General features: G+C 68.9%; 4 protein-coding genes across 6 annotated transcripts; 1 reads left to right on the forward strand and 3 right to left on the reverse strand.

The window, feature by feature from the left end:
* Positions 1-311: 311 nt before the first annotated feature.
* Positions 312-2,367, reverse strand: MRPL10 (mitochondrial ribosomal protein L10). Of its 2 annotated transcripts, none has more exons than XM_074926739.1 (5): positions 2,307-2,367; positions 1,952-2,121; positions 1,415-1,579; positions 1,179-1,323; positions 312-930 (listed from the first exon to the last, which is right to left on the reverse strand). In XM_074926739.1, exons 1-5 carry the CDS (start codon positions 2,344-2,346, stop codon positions 680-682), a joined length of 771 nt encoding a protein of 256 aa, XP_074782840.1. In that variant the 5' UTR covers positions 2,347-2,367; the 3' UTR covers positions 312-679. The 2 variants fall into 2 exon arrangements, with proteins under 2 accessions (XP_074782840.1, XP_074782841.1); XM_074926740.1 differs by having other exon boundaries at positions 1,943-2,121.
* Positions 2,368-2,520: 153 nt separating this feature from the next.
* Positions 2,521-5,767, forward strand: LRRC46 (leucine rich repeat containing 46). The gene is given in 9 exon segments (XM_074926539.1): positions 2,521-2,890; positions 2,990-3,086; positions 3,181-3,289; positions 3,730-3,776; positions 3,946-4,055; positions 4,740-4,809; positions 5,104-5,296; positions 5,298-5,378; positions 5,381-5,767. Coding segments are annotated over 9 exon segments (1,347 nt in total). The 5' UTR covers positions 2,521-2,631; the 3' UTR covers positions 5,762-5,767.
* Positions 5,768-5,805: 38 nt separating this feature from the next.
* SCRN2 (secernin 2) lies at positions 5,806-8,853 on the reverse strand. 2 transcript variants are annotated; one of them, XM_074926537.1, is made up of 7 exons: positions 8,767-8,853; positions 8,268-8,439; positions 7,990-8,171; positions 7,705-7,904; positions 6,898-7,113; positions 6,627-6,792; positions 5,806-6,544 (listed from the first exon to the last, which is right to left on the reverse strand). In XM_074926537.1, the coding sequence occupies exons 2-7, from the start codon at positions 8,436-8,438 to the stop codon at positions 6,112-6,114; spliced, it is 1,368 nt and encodes a 455-aa protein (XP_074782638.1). In that variant the 5' UTR covers position 8,439; positions 8,767-8,853; the 3' UTR covers positions 5,806-6,111. The 2 variants fall into 2 exon arrangements, with proteins under 2 accessions (XP_074782638.1, XP_074782639.1); XM_074926538.1 differs by lacking the exon at positions 8,767-8,853 and having other exon boundaries at positions 5,811-6,270; positions 6,367-6,544; positions 8,268-8,693.
* A 3,870-nt stretch (positions 8,854-12,723) lies between these two features.
* SP6 (Sp6 transcription factor) lies at positions 12,724-13,824 on the reverse strand. Its single transcript, XM_074927015.1, has one exon. The coding sequence runs from the start codon at positions 13,822-13,824 to the stop codon at positions 12,724-12,726; it is 1,101 nt and encodes a 366-aa protein (XP_074783116.1).
* Between the last annotated feature and the right edge of the window lie 2,992 nt (positions 13,825-16,816).

Raw genomic sequence — 16,816 nt, forward strand, 5'->3', positions numbered from 1 at the left:
CACCGAGTCGGACCCAGCCGCGTCCCGAGCACGGGTGGATCCGGATTCCCCCCCCCGCCGCCGCCCCCATTCCCTGCCGACCCCCCCACCCCAGCCCACACAGAACAGGTCAACCCACGAGCTCTGCCCATGCAGGACAGGGGTACCCCCCCCCCAAAAAAAAAGGCACCACCCGGGGCTCATCCCCCTCCCCACCCCGGGATTTCCTGTGCCCACCCCCGGCCCCAGAGCATCTCCTGGCTTCTCCCCACGGCCTCAAGGGGCAGGAGCCCCCCCACGCACCCCCCAAATCCAAGACGAGGCCTCCGGCATCTCCACCACCACGTTTTAATGGACAGGACAGGGCTCCCCCTCGCTGCCCCCAGTTGGGGAGGGGGGGTTGGAGCACCCCATATCCCCCCCCCGCCACGCTCTGCCTCCTCCAGCCCATCTCAGTGACTCCAACGGGGCCTGAAACGCAGCCGGGACGTTCCCAGACGCTGTCGGTGCGGGCAGCAGGGAGCACCGGGAAGGGCCAGGACTCCCCTAACGGGCCAGTGATGCTGCAGGACCCTCAGTCCCGCCGCTGGCTGCACACCGGGGCCAAACCTTCCAGCCCTGACCCCCCCCGGCCTCTTCTCTGACCGCAGCCAGTGAAGGAGCCAAGTCCCGGCCACCACACGGGGCCTGGGGGCCAGCATCAGTGAGCCCCCACGTCCTGGGCAGGGGTGGGCTCAGTTGGGCTCCCCGACTCCCCGGCTCGCAGGCGATGGATGTGCTGATCCAGGAGAGCCAGGAGGTGAGCGGAGCCACGCTGGAGCAGGGAGGATGTTTGGGAGGGCAGGAGGGCCAGGGCACCCACCGTCTGCCCCTGGGAGGCCTCCAGCGAGGGCAGCTTGGCAAAATTCTCCACTCCCTGCCTGCTCAGGATGGTGTTGTCGATGCAGGCACCTGGAAGAGAGGTGCGGGGCTGAGAACGGGCGGTGGGGTGCCAGAGCCAGAACCCTTTTGTCTTCCACGGACACACAAGGAAAATTTCGCTCCTGCAGGCAGGACCCCCACCGCTCGCCACCTATCCCCTCATTTTAACGGATACCCTGCAGACGCAGCCCCGTTCCGGAGGGAGAACCTCTCCCCCAGCACCAGAGGAGAGCCCCGAGCGCGGCGCCGGCAGAAGGGGAGGCAGGGAAGGTGCTCACCCAGGAGGCTGACCTGCGGCACTCCCTTCAGCACCCGCAGCATCTCCTTCGCCTTCAACTCCGGGCTCACCAGCAGGATATTGCGTGCCACAAAGAGAGGGAGGAGATTCTTGTACTTGGACTGGGACAGCACGGGTCTGGCAATCTGGGGGAGACAGCTCTCAAAATGCAGCTTTTCACCCCAGCAGGGTTGTCTCGCTTCTTCCCCCTTCAACCACAGCAGGATCTGCCCCTACCTCGTTCAGGACAAACTTGACCGCAATGTTGTGCTTCCGAAGGTAGTACCTCATCAGCACCATGTCCTCATCAGGCATGGCGTTGTAATGACACACAGCAATCATCCGATTGTCCCGGAACACCTCCTCCACCTGCCGCCGTAACAGCCGGACGTAACCGTTGTCCTGAGGGGAGTGAGCAGCGATGGGCCGCAGGGGCAACGGCTCCTGCCTCCCCCCGCTCCCACCCTGCAAATGGAGCTGCTGCCCTGAAACCCTGCCACGGATTGGGACTCACCTGGTTTCCAGTACTGGGATTACCAGCTGGGGCATCTCCCAGCCACCCACAACATAACGAAAAGGGGCAGGAAACACCCCAGAAAGCTCACACAGGTGTCCGGCCAGGCTAAGCTCGGGGCAGGGCTGTCCTGGGGGGTGTGTACCACAGCCTGTGACCCCCTGACAAATCCCCAGAGCAAAGCACACGCACCGGGCGTGTAAAGCTACTCGGTCTCCTAGGACACTGAGGCCCCACAGCCCACACGCCACAAAATTTACCTCCTCGGGCGTTTCCTTCTTGGGGGGCAGGCAGCACGGCGGGATGGCCGGCCGCGGGGCCACGTACTCGGTCACGGCCATCAGCTTTTGGCGCTGGAAGTGCATGGCTTTCCAGTGACGGGTGACGGCTTTGGAGCCGCGGCGGACGAGCTGGAGGGCGGGCAGCCAGCCTGCGGAGAGGACGCACAGTGGGAAGAGCTCAAGGCCGGCGTCAGGGCCCCGGGCTCCCGGCGGAGGGAGTAAGGGCACGCCGGGCCGCACGCACACCCTCCCCCGCCAGACCACCGCCCAGCATCGCCGCTCGCCCCTGCCCGAGCCCCGGGGAGGCGCCCGGCCCCGGCGAGGAGCCCCTCACCCCGCCGCCACGGCGCGCCGCCGCCGCTCAGCGCCGCCATTTTTGCCGCGGGAGCGCAAAGGCTTGTGGGGAGGCGGAGGACCCGAGGCGCGCATGCGCGGAGAGGACGCGCAGGGCCCGGCAGGGGGCGCCCCCTCCGCCCCGCCCCTTCCGGTGCCGCCCGTCTCCTAGCAACGGGCACGCTGCGGCCTGCGGCGCCCCGCGGCCCCCCAGCCCCTGGCCCTGGCCCGCGGCCCTGCCCCATTCCGGGGGTCTCTGTGCCCCCCAGCCTGGGGGTCTGGTCCCAGTGACACCCCCCCGAGCCCATCCCGGGGATCCCAGCCCCATGGTTCCCCCAGGCTCTAGGGTCTTGTTGCCCCACCTGGGGGTCCCAGTGCTGATCCCCCCCAGCTCAGCAGTCCTGTCCCCACCGACCCCCCCAGCCCGCAGGGTTCTGCCCCCCATTGCCTCAGCAGCCTTCCCCTGGCAGAGAGCGGTGGGACCAGCCCAGCCCCCACCACACACCCACCCAATGGCCCAAGGAAGGGACAAGGACATGGACCACCCCCCCGCCATGGCTGACCTGGGGGAGACCCCGCTTGGGGGTGAGTGAGCGATTGCAGGGGCAGTTCACCTGTCAGCCCGGGAGGGTACGGGGGACTGGACCCCACTAACCTGGGCCCTGTCACTCTGGTTTCCCACAGACTGTGAGCCGCCATCCCCGGGGGTGACCCTCACCGACAGCCTCATCGTCACGAGGAACCCGCCTCAGCTGGTGGAGCCCCCGCGCCCGGAGAGCCAGTGAGGATCCGCACAGACCCCCCCTTCACCACCCAGGCTGGCAGGCAGGGGTCTCTGGGCACAAAGGACACCCCGAGCACCCCTCTTCCTCTAGATCCACAGAGCTGCTGCCCCCCTCGACCCTCCGCTTGGACCGGGAGAACATCTGTGCTATCGGGAGGCTCCAGAGCCTGCGGGAGATTCACAGCCTCTACCTGCAGCAGGTGAGATGCTATGGCAGGCGTGGGGCCGCGGAGATCAGCCCCGGTCCTGCGGGTAAAGGCCTCCTCGGGGGCACCACAAACACCCCCAGTTCTGCTCCAGAGCTTTGCCTCCCCACATGGCCAGAGGGGCTGGCGGTGCTCCCCTCTGAGGACAATGCCACCAGCGTAATTCAGCGAGGGTCTGGCGTCAGCCATTTGGAGTTAAACTCATTAAAACATTCGGTTTAAACCCACGTGAGGAGCCTCAGGGTTCCCCTGAACTCAGCCAGGCTCTTCACGCCATCTCAGCCCCGTACCCTCTCTGCAAAGCTCCCGTGGCAGCGGTGGGATATTGTGTTGCCTCTGTGAGGCTGGAGCAATCCTGGGGTGTTCCGGAAGTCTGATTTTTCATGCAGTAGGAAAACATGTTACTTTTTTTTTTTTTTTTTTTTTTCCCCCAGAACCAAATTGAGAAGATTGAGAACCTGGGCTGCTTTCCCAACCTGCGGTACGGGCAGCTCCTGCCCCCAAGGAGTTCACGGGGCTCCCTCCTTCCCTTGGCAGAGCTGGGGGAGGTGTTCAAATCGCATCCCCTGACAGCCTGGTGCCCCTGGCTCTGACCTTGGGGGCCGTGCTGTCCCCTCACCTCACACCTCTGCCCTCCCCGTGCTCTGCAGGTTCCTCTCCCTGGCTGGAAACCGCATCCGCCGAGTGGAGAACCTGCAGCCCCTGCGACAGCTGCGCGTCCTGGACTTGTCCCACAACCAGATACAGACGCTGGACCCAGGTGGGAGGCAGGAACGGGACGGGACGTGGCCTGGCTCTGCTCAAGAGGTGCCTCTGGTACCAGGAAAACACTGGCAGCCCCTTGGTCCGGGCTCTGCCGGGGCCTCTGGCCCACAGATCCCAGCCAAAGCCCCAGCAAAGTCCCCCTGGGGCTGGTGTTTGTGCCCCAACGTGACACCAGAGGAGCTCTGTGACCAGGTTTGAGCCGTCCCTTCTGCTGGCAGACTCCAGGTGTCTGCTTCCACCTTGTGTCCTGCTTCGGCAGAACATTTCAGCGGCTCAGATCAGACGTGGGGATTTCAACCTCATGGCAAAGCTGCTCCAGCCCTCACAACCCTTCATGCAACTTCCAGCTGGCTCCTCCCGTGGGTGATTTTTTGGCAGAAGAAGGAGGGACAGAGGGAAAATAGCTCCCTCCCTTCCTCCTGGCTTGCAGATAGGGATGAGAGAGGGAAAAGCGAGGGCCTGGGAAGGGGAAAACCCTCAGTCCTCACTCAGGAGTGTGTGTAATACACATTCCCACCCTCCCTGCCTCAGTTTCCCCAGCTGTGAGGTGAGAGCTGGGGCTCACAGCAGGGCTGTGGCCTCAGGAGGGTGTGAAGAGCTGCGGGGGGTGTGGGGGTTTGGTGCTGGGGGGGCTCAGGTCCCGTCTCAGCCCCTTTCTGCCTTCCCTTTGTCCCTGCAGAGGAGCTGCCCCGCGCCCTCCGTCTCCTCGACTTAACGGGAAACGAATGCACCCGCCAGCACGGGTACAGGTGGGTCAGGGGAGCTGGAGGGGGTGAGCAAGACCCCCAAACCACACGCGCCCCTCAGCAGGGCACAGGCCCCCCCAAATATCAAATACAGCCTAAGCCCCCCCCCCACTCCAAACCCCAGAAATCAGAAATTGGGCTGGGGGGGGGGGGGGGGGCTGCACGAAGCAGGGACAGGGGGGCGCAGTGCTGGGGGGGCTTAGTGCCAGGGGTTCAGTGGCACCCCGAAACCCGCTCCCAGCCCCGAGGCGATGCCGTGTGACAGGGGAACATCTGCTTTTCCTCCGGTGCTTGCAGGGAGCTGGTGGTGGGAGCCCTGCCCCACCTCCTGCAGCTGGACGCCCAGCCCGTCCCTGGCAGCGTGGGCGAGGAGGAGGAGGAGGAAGGAGGCTCTTCCAGCAGTGAGGATGAAGACGATGAGTTGCTCTCTGAGCCGAGCGGCCCTTTCACTGCAGGCCAAGGTGCTCAGACTGAAGCAGGACACGTTGGGTGTTAAGCAGGCCGGTCCCTCTGTCCCCAAGGGTGACAGGAGCGGCGGGGAGCTCAGGTGGCCGTGCCAGCTCTCCGGTAATTCTCCCTCCCTCCATCCCTGGCAGATTTCTTTGCGGATCTGCACCGGGAGCTGGCCGGGCGCTCGCGGCAGCGCCGGAGGGAGGCCCTGGAGGAACACCGGTCCCGCCTGGAAGAGCTGGAGGAGCTGCGGGAACGTCGGGGTTTGCTGCCGCCTCCCGCACGGCTGAGCCCCGGCAGGGACGGAGCCGCCTGCGTCGCAGCCCCGACATCCAGGAGGTCTCAGCCCCGTACCCAAGCGAAGCCGGGGACGCAGCTGCCACCGCTGCCAAGACGTGGCAGGCAGCACCCCTGCCTGCAGCCGCAGCGAGCTCCGGGCAGGAGCCAGCCCCGGCCCAAGGCTCTGGAGGAGGAAACTCGCGCCAAAGGAGAAGGAAATAGGTAGTTCCCCCAAATACCCCGCAGCAGCACGGCACCGCGGTTGGGATTAAAGCCTCTTTATTCCTACATCAGCCTCCCTGTCTGTCGCGGAGCCCCCAGCCCCGCCACCAGCCCGAGGGGCCGGGCACAGGCAGCTCTGCCTGACGGTGCGAAAAGACACGGTGGGCTGCGGGCAGGACTCCAAATCCTGCTCCACGGCCCTCTCCTTCCCCCCACACCCGCTCCCACCACGCCAGGAGGAGGCGAGGAGCCGGGACCGGGCACCAGGGTGGTTCTTCCATCTCCTATCCAAGAGCAATGCCATGGGACGGGGAGGGTGGGGGGCGAGGGCGAGCCCACCCACCTGTGCAGGGTTTAGGTGTAAAACTTCATTTCTGCCTCCACGCAGTCAAAAAAGAGGTCGGCCAGTTCCTCCGGGCTGGGGGTCACCGTCCCCTCCAGCAGCGCGTTCATCCCCTCCAGGCCCTGCTTCTCCAGATCCCGCAGCGTCTGCAGGAGCTTCTGGCCCTGCTCCTGGACAGGGAGGGGGTTGGAATGGGGAGGGAGGAGAACTGAGACCGGGCTCCCTCGGGGAATTCCACTGAGCGGCTGGGGCAGGGTCTGCGGTACCTGGTCCGTCTCCATCAGCTCCAGCGCTGCCTGATGCCGGCGGTAGAGCTGGTGCCGCCGATCGACCGCGCTCTGGAACCGCGGGATCTGCTTGGCGGGGTCGTCCCGGAAGGTGGGAGATCTCACCTGCGGCGCGGGCTTGAGGCCGGCCACGAACACAAAAGGCTTGAAGACGGACCTAGAGGAGAGAAACACCGAGCAGCTCGGGGCACGGCTCTCCCTGGTGTCCTCCCCCCTCCCCTTCCCTGTGTCATTGTCACCTGGAGGGGTCAGGGGTGGCGGTGAAGAAGTGGACGCAGGGCACGGCGGGGTCGCGGGGCAGCACGGCCACCATGCTGCCGGCCGTGCGGAACCCCTCCGAGTCCACGCAGATCCCGCTGGCCTTGTCCCGCAGGATGGACATGAACGTCTCCGCCGTGATGTGACCTGGCAGGAGAGGCAGAGCCACGTCACCGCCGGCAGCTCGGCCACGGCTAGAGGCACCGGAGTGAGCCGGGGGTGGCCGTCCCTGCCCCCTGTCCCCGTCCCCACCTGCGTGCTGCCGCAGCAGCTCCTTGCCGGCGTGGTAGCGGGCCTTGGCAGCCTCCATTCGAGCAGGTTGTGGTGTCAGGGAGAAAACCTCGGTGAAGCTGAACTCACTGTCGCCGCTCCACCAGCCTTGGCTGCGGGCTTGCTGCCGCAGCCCCGGGTGCTCGGCCGTGATCTCCGTCCCGATGCTGAGCTGGTTGGAGATGTTACGGCTGCCCTCTGCGAAGGCCGGAGCAGGGTCAGGCTCGGGGGTAGCAGACAGAGCTCCCCGTTCACAGAATCCCAAAATCATCCGGGTTGGAAAAGCCCTTGCAGCTCCTCCAGCCCAACCGTGACCCTCACCCTGACCGTTCCCAACTCCCCCAGATCCCTCAGCGCTGGCTCAGCCCGACTCTTCAACCCCCCCAGGGATCCCGGGGACTCCCCCCTGCCCTGGGCAGCCCATTCCAACGCCCAACAGCCCCTTCTGCACAGAAATCCTTCCTCAGAGCCAGCCTGACCCTGCCCTGGGCAGCTTGAGGCCATTCCCTCGGGGCCTGGCGCTGGGGCCTTGGCTCCAGAGACTCACCCCCCCTCTCTGCCCCCTCCTGGCAGGGAGTTGCAGAGGGCCAGGAGGTCTCCCCTCAGCCTCCTCTTCTCCAGACTGAACCCCCCCAGTTCCCCCAGCCGCTCCCCAGCAGACCTGTGCTCCAGACCCTGCCCCAGCTCCGTTGCCCTTCTCTGGCCACGCTCGAGTCATTCCATGGCCTTTTTGGGGTGAGGGGCCCAAAACTGAACCCAGTTCTCCCAGTACAACCAGTGTTCGCTCACCTCGGATCTGTTGGGCCGCCCAGTACCGCCCGGCTGTCTCCAGCACCCAGGCCTCGGTGCGGTCAGCCAGCAGGAAGGTGTTGTGGTAGACGAAGGGCACCGGCTCCTCCTTGCAGCTCCCGCCTTGGCCGTAACGCTCCAGCAACGCCGTGATCACCTCCAGAGCCTCCCGGGCAGAGCTGCCCCGCTCCAACCCCAGCCTGCCGCGCCGGCAGCCCCCCGTCAACCAGCGGTGGGGTGGCCGGGGCTACGGGGTGGAGAAGGGGACACACACGCGGTCCTCACCTCACCAGGTCCATCCCCAGCAGCGCCTCGTCCTCGCCGAGGGGCTCGCGGGTCCAGACGCCCTCGTTGCCCACGCAGACGCCGTGTTCGTTAGCGCCCATCTCGGCACCCCACAGCCAGGCGGGGCGGCTCAGCACCACCGCGTGGGTCCTCTCCGCCTGCTCGATCTCCAGGTAGGTGCACTGTGGGGTGGGGGGGGGGGACGGGGACACGCACAGAGTAAGGGCTGAGACCTGGCACACTCAGTGCACCGTCCCCTGGTCTCTGCTCCGTCTCACCTGGACTTTGTCCCCGGGCCGGTGGACGGCGGCGGGGACGTAGAGGATCTCCTGGACCTCGTGGCGCGGGCGGTCGGCGTTCTTGCCGAAGATGACGGCGGGCGCCGCGGTGTGCGGCGGCAGCGCCACGAAGCAGTCGCAGGATGAGGGCGTGGGGTCCCACCCCGCCATCCTAAAACGGGCCGGGGGGTGGCAGGCAGAGGGGTGGGGGGCAGCACGGAGAGGGATGTCACCCTCTTGGCCCTGTCATCCCTTTGGGGCTGGCAGATGTGAGGACACGGGGGGGTCTTGGGGGGTGATGTGGTCCCTGGAGCTGGGGGGGACACCAGGAACCCCCTCCCGGGGTGGCCTGGGGGGGAACCTCCTGCACTGACCGGAGACGTGTCCCCCCCACTCTCAGTCCCCACTAACCGGGACCCCCTGCACCGACCGCGAACGGGACACCCCCCCCCCCCCCGCACAACCCCGCTTCCCGGGACCCCCCCGAACCCCCACGGACCTGCCGCTGCTCCCGCCCCGCCGCCGCCGCCGCCTCCCGGTCCCGCCCCCCCCCCTCCCCGTCCCGCCCCGTCCGGGCGACGGCGGCGCCCGGTGGCCGGAGGCCGCACGGCGACAGCGGGCGGGGACCGGCCCCGGCACCCCCCCGTGGGGTGGGGCGGGACGGGGCGGGGGGGGAGCACCAGACCGCGAAGAAACCCGGGGACGGGGGTCCCAGGTCGGTTCCCCGTGGGGCAGGGACGGGGGACCCGGGTGTGAGCAGGGGACGGGAGGGTCCCACGGGGCTGAGCCCCCCGTGGGCAGCACCCCCGGTGGGTAGAACCCCCCCGTGGGCAGCACCCGGCGTGGGCAGCGCCCCACGCGTCACGCCCGCCCCACGGTATGCAGGCAGACCTGCCGGGCAGCGCCCTGCCCGCGGGGGGGACCCTGGGCGCCCGCCCGGCGCCTCCCGACGTGCGAGGTCAGACCAGAGGGGTGCAGGACGGGGCCCTCCTGGGGATGGGGGGGGCTCAGCTGGGTCACCCCCACTCCCACCCAGCCCCTTCCTGCATCCCCGTCCCAAGAAGCCCTGGAGGCACGAGGCCAGGGTGGGGGTCCGGGTGCTGGGTGCCAGGGTCCCTCAGCAGAGATGGGTGGGGGTCAGGGTGCCGGGGTCCCTCGGCAGAGATGGGTGGGGGTCAGGGTGCTGGGGTCCCTCGGCAGAGATGGGTGGGGGTCAGGGTGCTGGGTAGAGATGGGTGGGGGTCAGGGTCCCTTGGCAGAGACGGAGCCGGAGAGCCGGGGCGTGGAAAACACGCGGCGTTTATTCCAGTACAAAACCCAAACCCAGAGCCCTGCAGCCTCTTCACAGCACAAACACTCCCCTCGCCGCGCGGGGCGGGGGGGGGACGGGGACACCCCTTGCCCCCCCTTCCCCGCCAGCTGCAGCACCCCTCAGGCCACCCCACTCCCGGGGGTCCCCCATTCCCCTTCGAGCCCGCAGCCACCCCTCGCCCCGGGGGCTGGGGGACGCCCGGGGCGGGGGGGGGGCTGCCTGGGCCGGTTCCTCCCTGCCCCGGGGAGGTGGCCCCGGGGGTGGGAGACGCGGCGGTTCGGGGTGCGGGGCCGGGAGCCCCACGCCGCAGCAGGCTGGACTGGTTTCGGCGGGTGGGAGCCGGCCTCCGTCCTTCCCCACCCGGTTTTACAGCCTTCATTGCCCCATCGCGGCAGGCAGGGCCCTGAGGGGGGGGGGGGGGGCGGGGATAGAGCACACCTGGGGCCCCTCCTCGCAGCCCCCCAGCTCTGAGCAGGGTGGGGGGCAGCCCAGCGAGGCTGATCCCCCAGCCCCGGCATTGCCGTGGGACCCCCTGCTCAGCCGTTCCCTCCCCAGCTCGCCCTTGGGGTGCCCCAGGTGCAGCCCCCCCCCCAAAAAAAAACAAGCCCCAGAGCTGCAGCGTGGGGTCCCCGACACGCCAGAGCCCCCGGCCACTGCTGGAGCTGGGCTTGGCTACCAAAATCCAGCGGGCCACTGGCGCGATGCTGCGGCACCCTGGAGAGGATCCCAAGCCCCCCTGGCCCGGGGAGGGTCCTGAGCCCCCCCCCGGGGCACCCTCAGGAGATGGATAAAATCCCAGCTCGGGGTGGGGGCACTGAGGGAGGATTTTGTGCTGGAAAAGGCAAATGCCGGAGTCGGGGACGTCCTTCGAGAGCTGCGGGCAGCCCAGGTCACCCGAGTCCTGCGGAGGGACGGTGGCAGCCGTGCTGGGGCTGGGGACACGTGTCCTCGCAGACCCCCCCAGCGAGACTTCACCTCGTGCTGGGTTTCTCCAGCCCCACGGCTCGTCCCTGGCCCCCCCCGGCACGGGGCAGGAGGAGGGGGGGGGCTGTGATCAGCCCGTTGCGCCCCGATGGGGACAGGGACAGAGATGGGGACGGGGATGGGACCCTTTGAGGGGTTCTATCCCCCCCTCCCCATCCGTAAGGCCCACGGCCACAGCTTCGGCCCGAGACATCCACTCTGCCCGAGTGGCAAAGCCTGGCTTCACCTTAATAAAATAATAATAATAATTAATAATAATAATAATTAATTAATAATTAATAATAATAATAAAACAATCAAAACCGAAGGTCTTGGGGCGCCCTCTGGGCACGGACCCCACTCAACTTCACCACCCCCCCAGACCCCGGGGTGCTCCGAGCCCGGGCAGCCCCCGCAGCCCCAGACACGGCCCCCCCGGAGCCCCCAGGTTAGGGCCATGCTGGAAGATCGGCCCCCCCCCCCCCCCCCCAATCTTCCCCTCCCCTCCCCAGATTCCCAACTGGTGTGAACTGGCGCTGTCTGGGGAGCAGAGCCAGGGGAACCCCGGGTTCCCCGAGCAAGCTGCGAGCCCCATCCCACCCAGCCCCAGCGCTGCCCCCCAACACACACACCCCCCCCCCAGGTCCCAGGTTCTGTGTCTCCTTCTGTGTCCAAGGGGTTCAGCCAAAATCCGGAGGTTAAGACCCAAAAGATCTAAAAACCAAGTTTCATGGCCCGTCAGCCAGGGGGGAAGGACAGATCTGGGGTCCCCTGGGGAAAGGGGGACAGCCCCAGGGCAGGAAAGATACGGGGTCCCTGGTGGGGGATACCCCGGGGTGTCCCCGGGAGATGAGGGACCTGGGAAGGGACAGCTATGGGGTCCCCGGGGGGGACAGGCAGCATGCACGGGGGGGACAGGCAGAGGTCCCCTCCCCTGGGGATAGGGGATCCCGGGGAGGGACGGCTACGGGGCCACAGGGGGACAGGCAGCATGCATGGGGGGGGACAGCGGGGGTCCCCTGGAGATACGGGGTCCCCGAGGGACCTGTAGCACACACAGGGGGGTGACCACAACCCCCCAGCGGGAAGGGGGGTCCCCAGGAAGGGACGGCAGTGGGGTCCCCGGGGGACAGGCAACATGTCCCCTGCAGTCACGGGGAGAGGGACGGCCAACGGGGTGCCGGAGGGGGGGGAGGCGGGGGGTCGCGGGGCAGCGTGGCCGTGCCAGGCCGGAGGAATGTGGCCGCCCCGGCTCTCCCGGGGCCGCGGCCGCCCCGTGTGTGTTTCCCGCCCGGGGCCGCGGCGGTGGGTGTGGGAAAGCTGCAGGTGTGCGCTTGGGCAACCGCGCCACGCGCCCGCCGCGGCCCCCCGTGGCCCCCCACGGCTCACATTCAAGCAGGACTTTTTTTTTTTTTTTTTTTTTTTCCACCCCCCCCCCCCCCTATTTTAGCCTCGAATTGGGCCAAAAAATGTATTTGCACCCCCGAGCTAAAGCAACGCTCCAAGGATGCAGGACCCCCACCAGCTCAGCATCCCCAGGTGGGACGGGGGGGCTGTGGGCACCCCCCGAGTGCCAAAACCTTATGGGTGGCAAAAAAGCGGGGCCGGCACGGGGAGGGGGCTGAGCCCAGGGTGCCAACAGTTTGAGGGGGGACCACGGGGAGGGGGCTGGGGGGGGCTGCAGCCGCCCTCCCCGAGCGCAGGCTCCCGGGTTTCTCCTCTCTCTGCCTTTCTCCTTCTCCTTCCTCCCCTTTGGGCTGGACGTGCCCGGGCAGCGCCTGCTCCTTCGGCTCCCATTGATGTTCCTCCCAAACAGCCCCGCCGCCTGCCAGCAGCCTCCCCAAAAAAAAAAAAAAAAAAAAAAAAAAAAAGATTTGGGAAGCCGGGGGAGGACGGGGAGGGGAAGGGGGGGGGAGGCGGAGAAGGGGTGTGGGGGGGGAAACCGGGGCGGGAGAGCGGGACAAGTGAAACCGCCGCGGGGCAGCTCCGGGCGCTCCCCACCCGGCACCGCCGCAGCGGGGGACGGGTGTCCCCCACCCCCCCGCAACCTCGCCACCGCTTCGAGCACAAGGTGCCAGCCCTGCGCCCCCACACCCCAACACCCTTCAGAGACCGGCCCCAAAGGGTCCCCCCCGGCCCCCCCCACCTCCAGCCGTGTCCCCCCCCCCGGGGCTCAGCGGCTCAGTTTGTGGGGGCAGCGTTACCCCCCTCCGGCTCCCTCTTGCCTCCCTTGCCGGCCGACGGGTCCCCGGTGCCCTTGACCTCGGGTTCGCCCCCGTCCTTGCCCCCATCGTGCGTCTTCATGTGCTTGCCCAGGTGGTCGCTGCGCATGAAGACGCGGCCGCAGACGGGGCAGGCGAATTTCTTGGCGCCCGTGTGGGTCTGGAGGTGCCGCTGCAGCTCGTCGGAGCGGGTGAAGCGTTTGCCGCAGAAGAGCCAGTTGCAGACGAAGGGTCGGTCGCCGCTGTGCCAGCGCAGGTGGGCTTTCAGGTGGGACGTCTTGGCATAGGCCTTCCCGCAGCCGGGGATGTGGCAGTTGTGTAGGTGTTTGCGTTTCACCCCCTCGGGGCAGGGACCCCCCCTTTCCGCCTCCTGGCAGTTGGGGCAGCGACACGCCGCTTGCCCCCCGCCCCGCGGCACGGCACGACGGGCACCTTTGGGTCGCCCGCCGCCTTCTGCCTCCGGCCCACGGGGTTCGGGGGGTCCCTCCAGCGCCTTCGCCCCCTCCGGTCCCAGGAGATGCTGGGGAGGGGGGGGCAGCAGGTGGGTGGGGGGAGCGCAGAGCTGGTGCTCCCCCCCGCCATACCCCCCCAGGGCAGGTGGCAGCCCAGGGTGCCCGGGCACCTGCAGCCCCCCACCCTGCCCGGGGGGCAGCTCCATCCAGCTGGCTCCGGCGTGGAGGTCCCACCAGTTGACGCCTCCATCCTCACCGGGGGGACCGGGATGGGGGGGCCGAAACCAGGGCTCGTAGGGATGCGCCATGTCCGGGGTGGCCGGCAGCAGCTTGGCGTAGGCGCCGGGGGCAGCGGGGCCGTCGTCGGGCAGCTCTAATCGCGGGGGGCCATGGGGCTCGTAGGTGCCGGGGGTGGCGAAGGTGGCGTCGGGACCCGCCAGCGGCAGCTCCGGGGGGGGCAGCGGGGTGGTGAAGTCGGCGGCACCCGCCGCGGCGCTGCTGCCGTGGGGTTGGAAGGGCTGCAGCGGCTGCAGGTCCAGGTGGCTCGGGGAGTTGCGGGGTGCGTCGGAGGGCTGGGTCCCCAAAGAGCCGCAGACCGCTGTGAGCATTGCCGAGCGGCGCGGGGCGGAGGCGCAGACAGACCTGCAGGGCCAAGGAGGGATGGGCGGGGAGGGGGGGGGAGAGAAGAGCTGTGAGAAGAGGAGGGGGGGGCGCACCTCCTCACCCCCTCAACCCCCCCTCCGCTCGCTGCCACAGGGAGGGGTTCGGCACCGGTGACACCGATTCGCCGTCCCGCACCGTCCCGGTCCTGCCATGCCACGGGTGACAATGTCCCCAGCACCCGCGATTTGGGGGACACCCCGCAGCCCGGTGTGACACCAGGATGGTGGCACCAGGCGGGGGGGGGACCCCCTCAGCACCTGTCCCCGTGCCCCCGATGCACACCCAGTGGCGGTGGGTCACGGCTGCGGCCCAAAGGGGTCGGTGCCTAATTCTGAAATCTAAGGAAGCCGCCAGCATCTGCCTCGTCCCCTCCCCGGCCACCTCCCTCCAACACAGCCAGGGTCCCCACGGGGACGTGAGTGACGTCCCCAAGCCCCTGCCCCGACAGTGAGGGGACACAGCACCCACGAAGCCACCCTGGCTCTCCCTCATCCCTCCCGGGCTGGGAAATCACCATCACCCCCATCTCTGCTCCTGCCTCAAGCCCCCGGCCCAGCTGGGAGCCCCCAGGCTGCTGGGGGGTGAGGGGGGGGAAAGGGAACCGGGGACCGGGGGGGGGAGCTGCACCCCCGGGGTGGTTGGCAGCAGGATGGGGGAGCGGAGCTGCCTGCGGGGAGGCGGCGGAGCCCCGGGGCCGAGCCGCCGGCAGCTCTTTGAAGCCGGGTTCGCCCGTAGCCCCGGACCCCCGGGCGCCCGCTGCACCCCCAGACCCCCCCGGCACCCGCTGCCTCCCCGGCACGGCGGCCGTGACTCAGCGGGAGCTGTGCAAACCCCACTGGGGACGGGCCCCACCCCAGTGTCGAAATCCACCTGCCGCCACCGGCTCCCGCCCCCCGACTTCCCACTGGCGCCGCGGCGGGGGGCAATGGAGACCCCCCCCACTCCCCACAAACCCCCGCCATCCCTTCCCATCACTGTCGCCCACTTCCAGACACCCCCACGTCGCCCCCCCCCGCCCCAACTGTCCATCTGGGACAGGGACAGACCCCCAGGGAGACACCTTGGGGGGTGCTGAAAGCTTTGGGGTGGGGGGGGGATCCCCTGCGGCCAGACCCCCCAAAGCTCCACGATCCCCAGCACTGAGTCCAGGACGGGTTGGGGGGGGGGGACTGTCCCAATGCTGAAGACCCCCCCAGCTGCGTGGGGTCACCTTTTTCACCTGCCAGGTGGCTCCGGGGAAGGCAGGGGGACCCCAAGAATAGTGGTGGGCGCTGGAGGGGGGGCAAAACCCCCCCAGCAGAACCCACCTCCACCTGCAGTACCAGCACCCACAGGAGCTCAGCGTGGAGCCGGGGCCCGGGTGGTTGGGGGGCGGGGGGGGATGAGCCCCCCGGGACCGGCAGCCCAAGCAAGTTTTGGGGTGCTGCTCCCCGCGGGGGGGGGCTCAGCTCTGCCTCACCCCAACCCGGGGGAGGGTTGGCACCAATTTCAGGTCCAGGTCCTCGGGACCGTCCCTGCCTCCTGGGGATGCCAGCAGGGTAGGTGATGGCTGGCACCGAGGGGGGGGGCACATGGCTCCCAGTGGGGTCCTGAGCCCCCCCCCCCCCCAGCCCGCTGCTCCCCGTGGGTGTGAGATTGGGGTCAAAAACCACAAAACCCCACGGTGACAGCCCATCACAGGGCTTTGGGGTGGCAACAGGCACTGCATAGCCCCCCCCCCTCGAATCTGGGGACAGAGGGGACTTTGCAGGGACGTCCCCCAGCCCCCCCAACCCCGACGGGAGGAGAAGGGACCCCCCCGTGGGGTCCTGGGCAGGTCCCACCCGACGCAGACCCGGCACGGCCACGCCGAGCTCCGGGCGGCGATGGCCGTGGCTCTCCCGGCGCACCCCACTCCCAAACATCCCCCCGGCTCGGGGGGGTCCCACCGGGACCGAGTCCCCGACCCATGGCCCCACCACGCGCACCGAGACCCCCAGCCGGGCCGCGCCACCTCCACCGCGGCTACACCCTCCCCAGGTCCAAACCCAGGGAACCGGCCCCAGTGCTGGGATTTGGGGGGGGGACGGGACGGGGACTGGGAGGGACCCCCTCTCTTTGACCCTGCCCTGCCCGCCTGCCCTAGCCACGCGTGGAAGCTCCCAGGGCGTTTTTCCATCCGGGAATGACGACAAAAAATCCCCAAGGGCCCCCAGCGTCCCCCTCCTTGGCGGGGCTCGACGACGCGTTGGCCATTTCACCGCAGGGAAACTGAGGCACCGGCGAGTGATGCGTCCCCGTGAGTCACGGTCCAGGCTGGGCAGAGGCGGCTCTGCCCGTCTCCCAGCCCAGCCGGTGCCTCGCCCCACGGCGGGGCTGGGCAACCAGCGCTGCCCGCGGCCCCCGGCCCCGGCCCCGGCCCGGCCGGGCTCGGCGAACCCCGACGGGTGGGTCGGGGATGACGGGCGGGGGTGGAGCTGTGGGTTTTGGGGTGATGCTGAGGGGTTTGGGGGTGATGCTGCGCCTTCAAGGGGGTGATGCCGTGGCTTCGGGGGTGATGCTGCGGGGGTGCGGGGCTTGATGCCGCGAGTTTCGCCGCGCTCGCCCCCACCGCCCAACCCACAGCAACGCCCCCCCGGGCCGGAGCGAAACTCCCCCGGGGCTTTGTTTGGCGGACGGGGGGGGGGGGGGGGGGGGCCGCAGAGAGCCTCGGGGGCGGTGCGGGGGGGTCGAGCCCCCCTTGCCTTGCACCCTCGCACCAGGGCTTGGCACCGGCGCGGGGGTCTCACCCCCCTGAGAGGGGGCTTCGCGCTGTGAATTGGGGGGGAGGCGGGGGGGACGGGCGTCGCGGGAGGCGAAGGGGCCGGGAGCCTCGGGGCTCGGTGGCCAGTGGACGCGGCGGGGCGGCAAGCAAAGACTTGCCGGGGCTGGGCTGGGCCGGGGCGGCGGAGCCGCCGG

Source organism: Athene noctua, chromosome 25 (genome assembly GCF_965140245.1).
Source record: "Athene noctua chromosome 25, bAthNoc1.hap1.1, whole genome shotgun sequence".
Classification (NCBI taxonomy): Eukaryota; Metazoa; Chordata; class Aves; order Strigiformes; family Strigidae; genus Athene; species Athene noctua.

What these genes read in the sequence shown, in the direction of transcription:
- MRPL10 (XM_074926740.1), bottom strand. Translation starts at nt 2,346, where the DNA reads ATGGCGGCGCTGAGCGGCGGCGGCGCGCCGTGGCGGCGGG. An exon ending in CGCCCGAGGAGGTAAATTTT is followed by an intron (nt 1,580 to 1,942) that starts GTGGCGTGTGGG and finishes CACTCCCCTCAG; the next exon opens with GACAACGGTTACGTCCGGCT. An exon ending in GCCGCAGGTCAGCCTCCTGG is followed by an intron (nt 931 to 1,178) that starts GTGAGCACCTTC and finishes CCTCTCTTCCAG; the next exon opens with GTGCCTGCATCGACAACACC.
- SCRN2 (XM_074926537.1), bottom strand. Translation starts at nt 8,438, where the DNA reads ATGGCGGGGTGGGACCCCACGCCCTCATCCTGCGACTGCTTCGTGGCG. An exon ending in GGCCCGGGGACAAAGTCCAG is followed by an intron (nt 8,172 to 8,267) that starts GTGAGACGGAGC and finishes CCCACCCCACAG; the next exon opens with TGCACCTACCTGGAGATCGA. An exon ending in GCTGCTGCGGCAGCACGCAG is followed by an intron (nt 6,793 to 6,897) that starts GTGGGGACGGGG and finishes CTCTCCTGCCAG; the next exon opens with GTCACATCACGGCGGAGACG.
- SP6 (XM_074927015.1), bottom strand. Translation starts at nt 13,824, where the DNA reads ATGCTCACAGCGGTCTGCGGCTCTTTGGGGACCCAGCCCTCCGACGCA.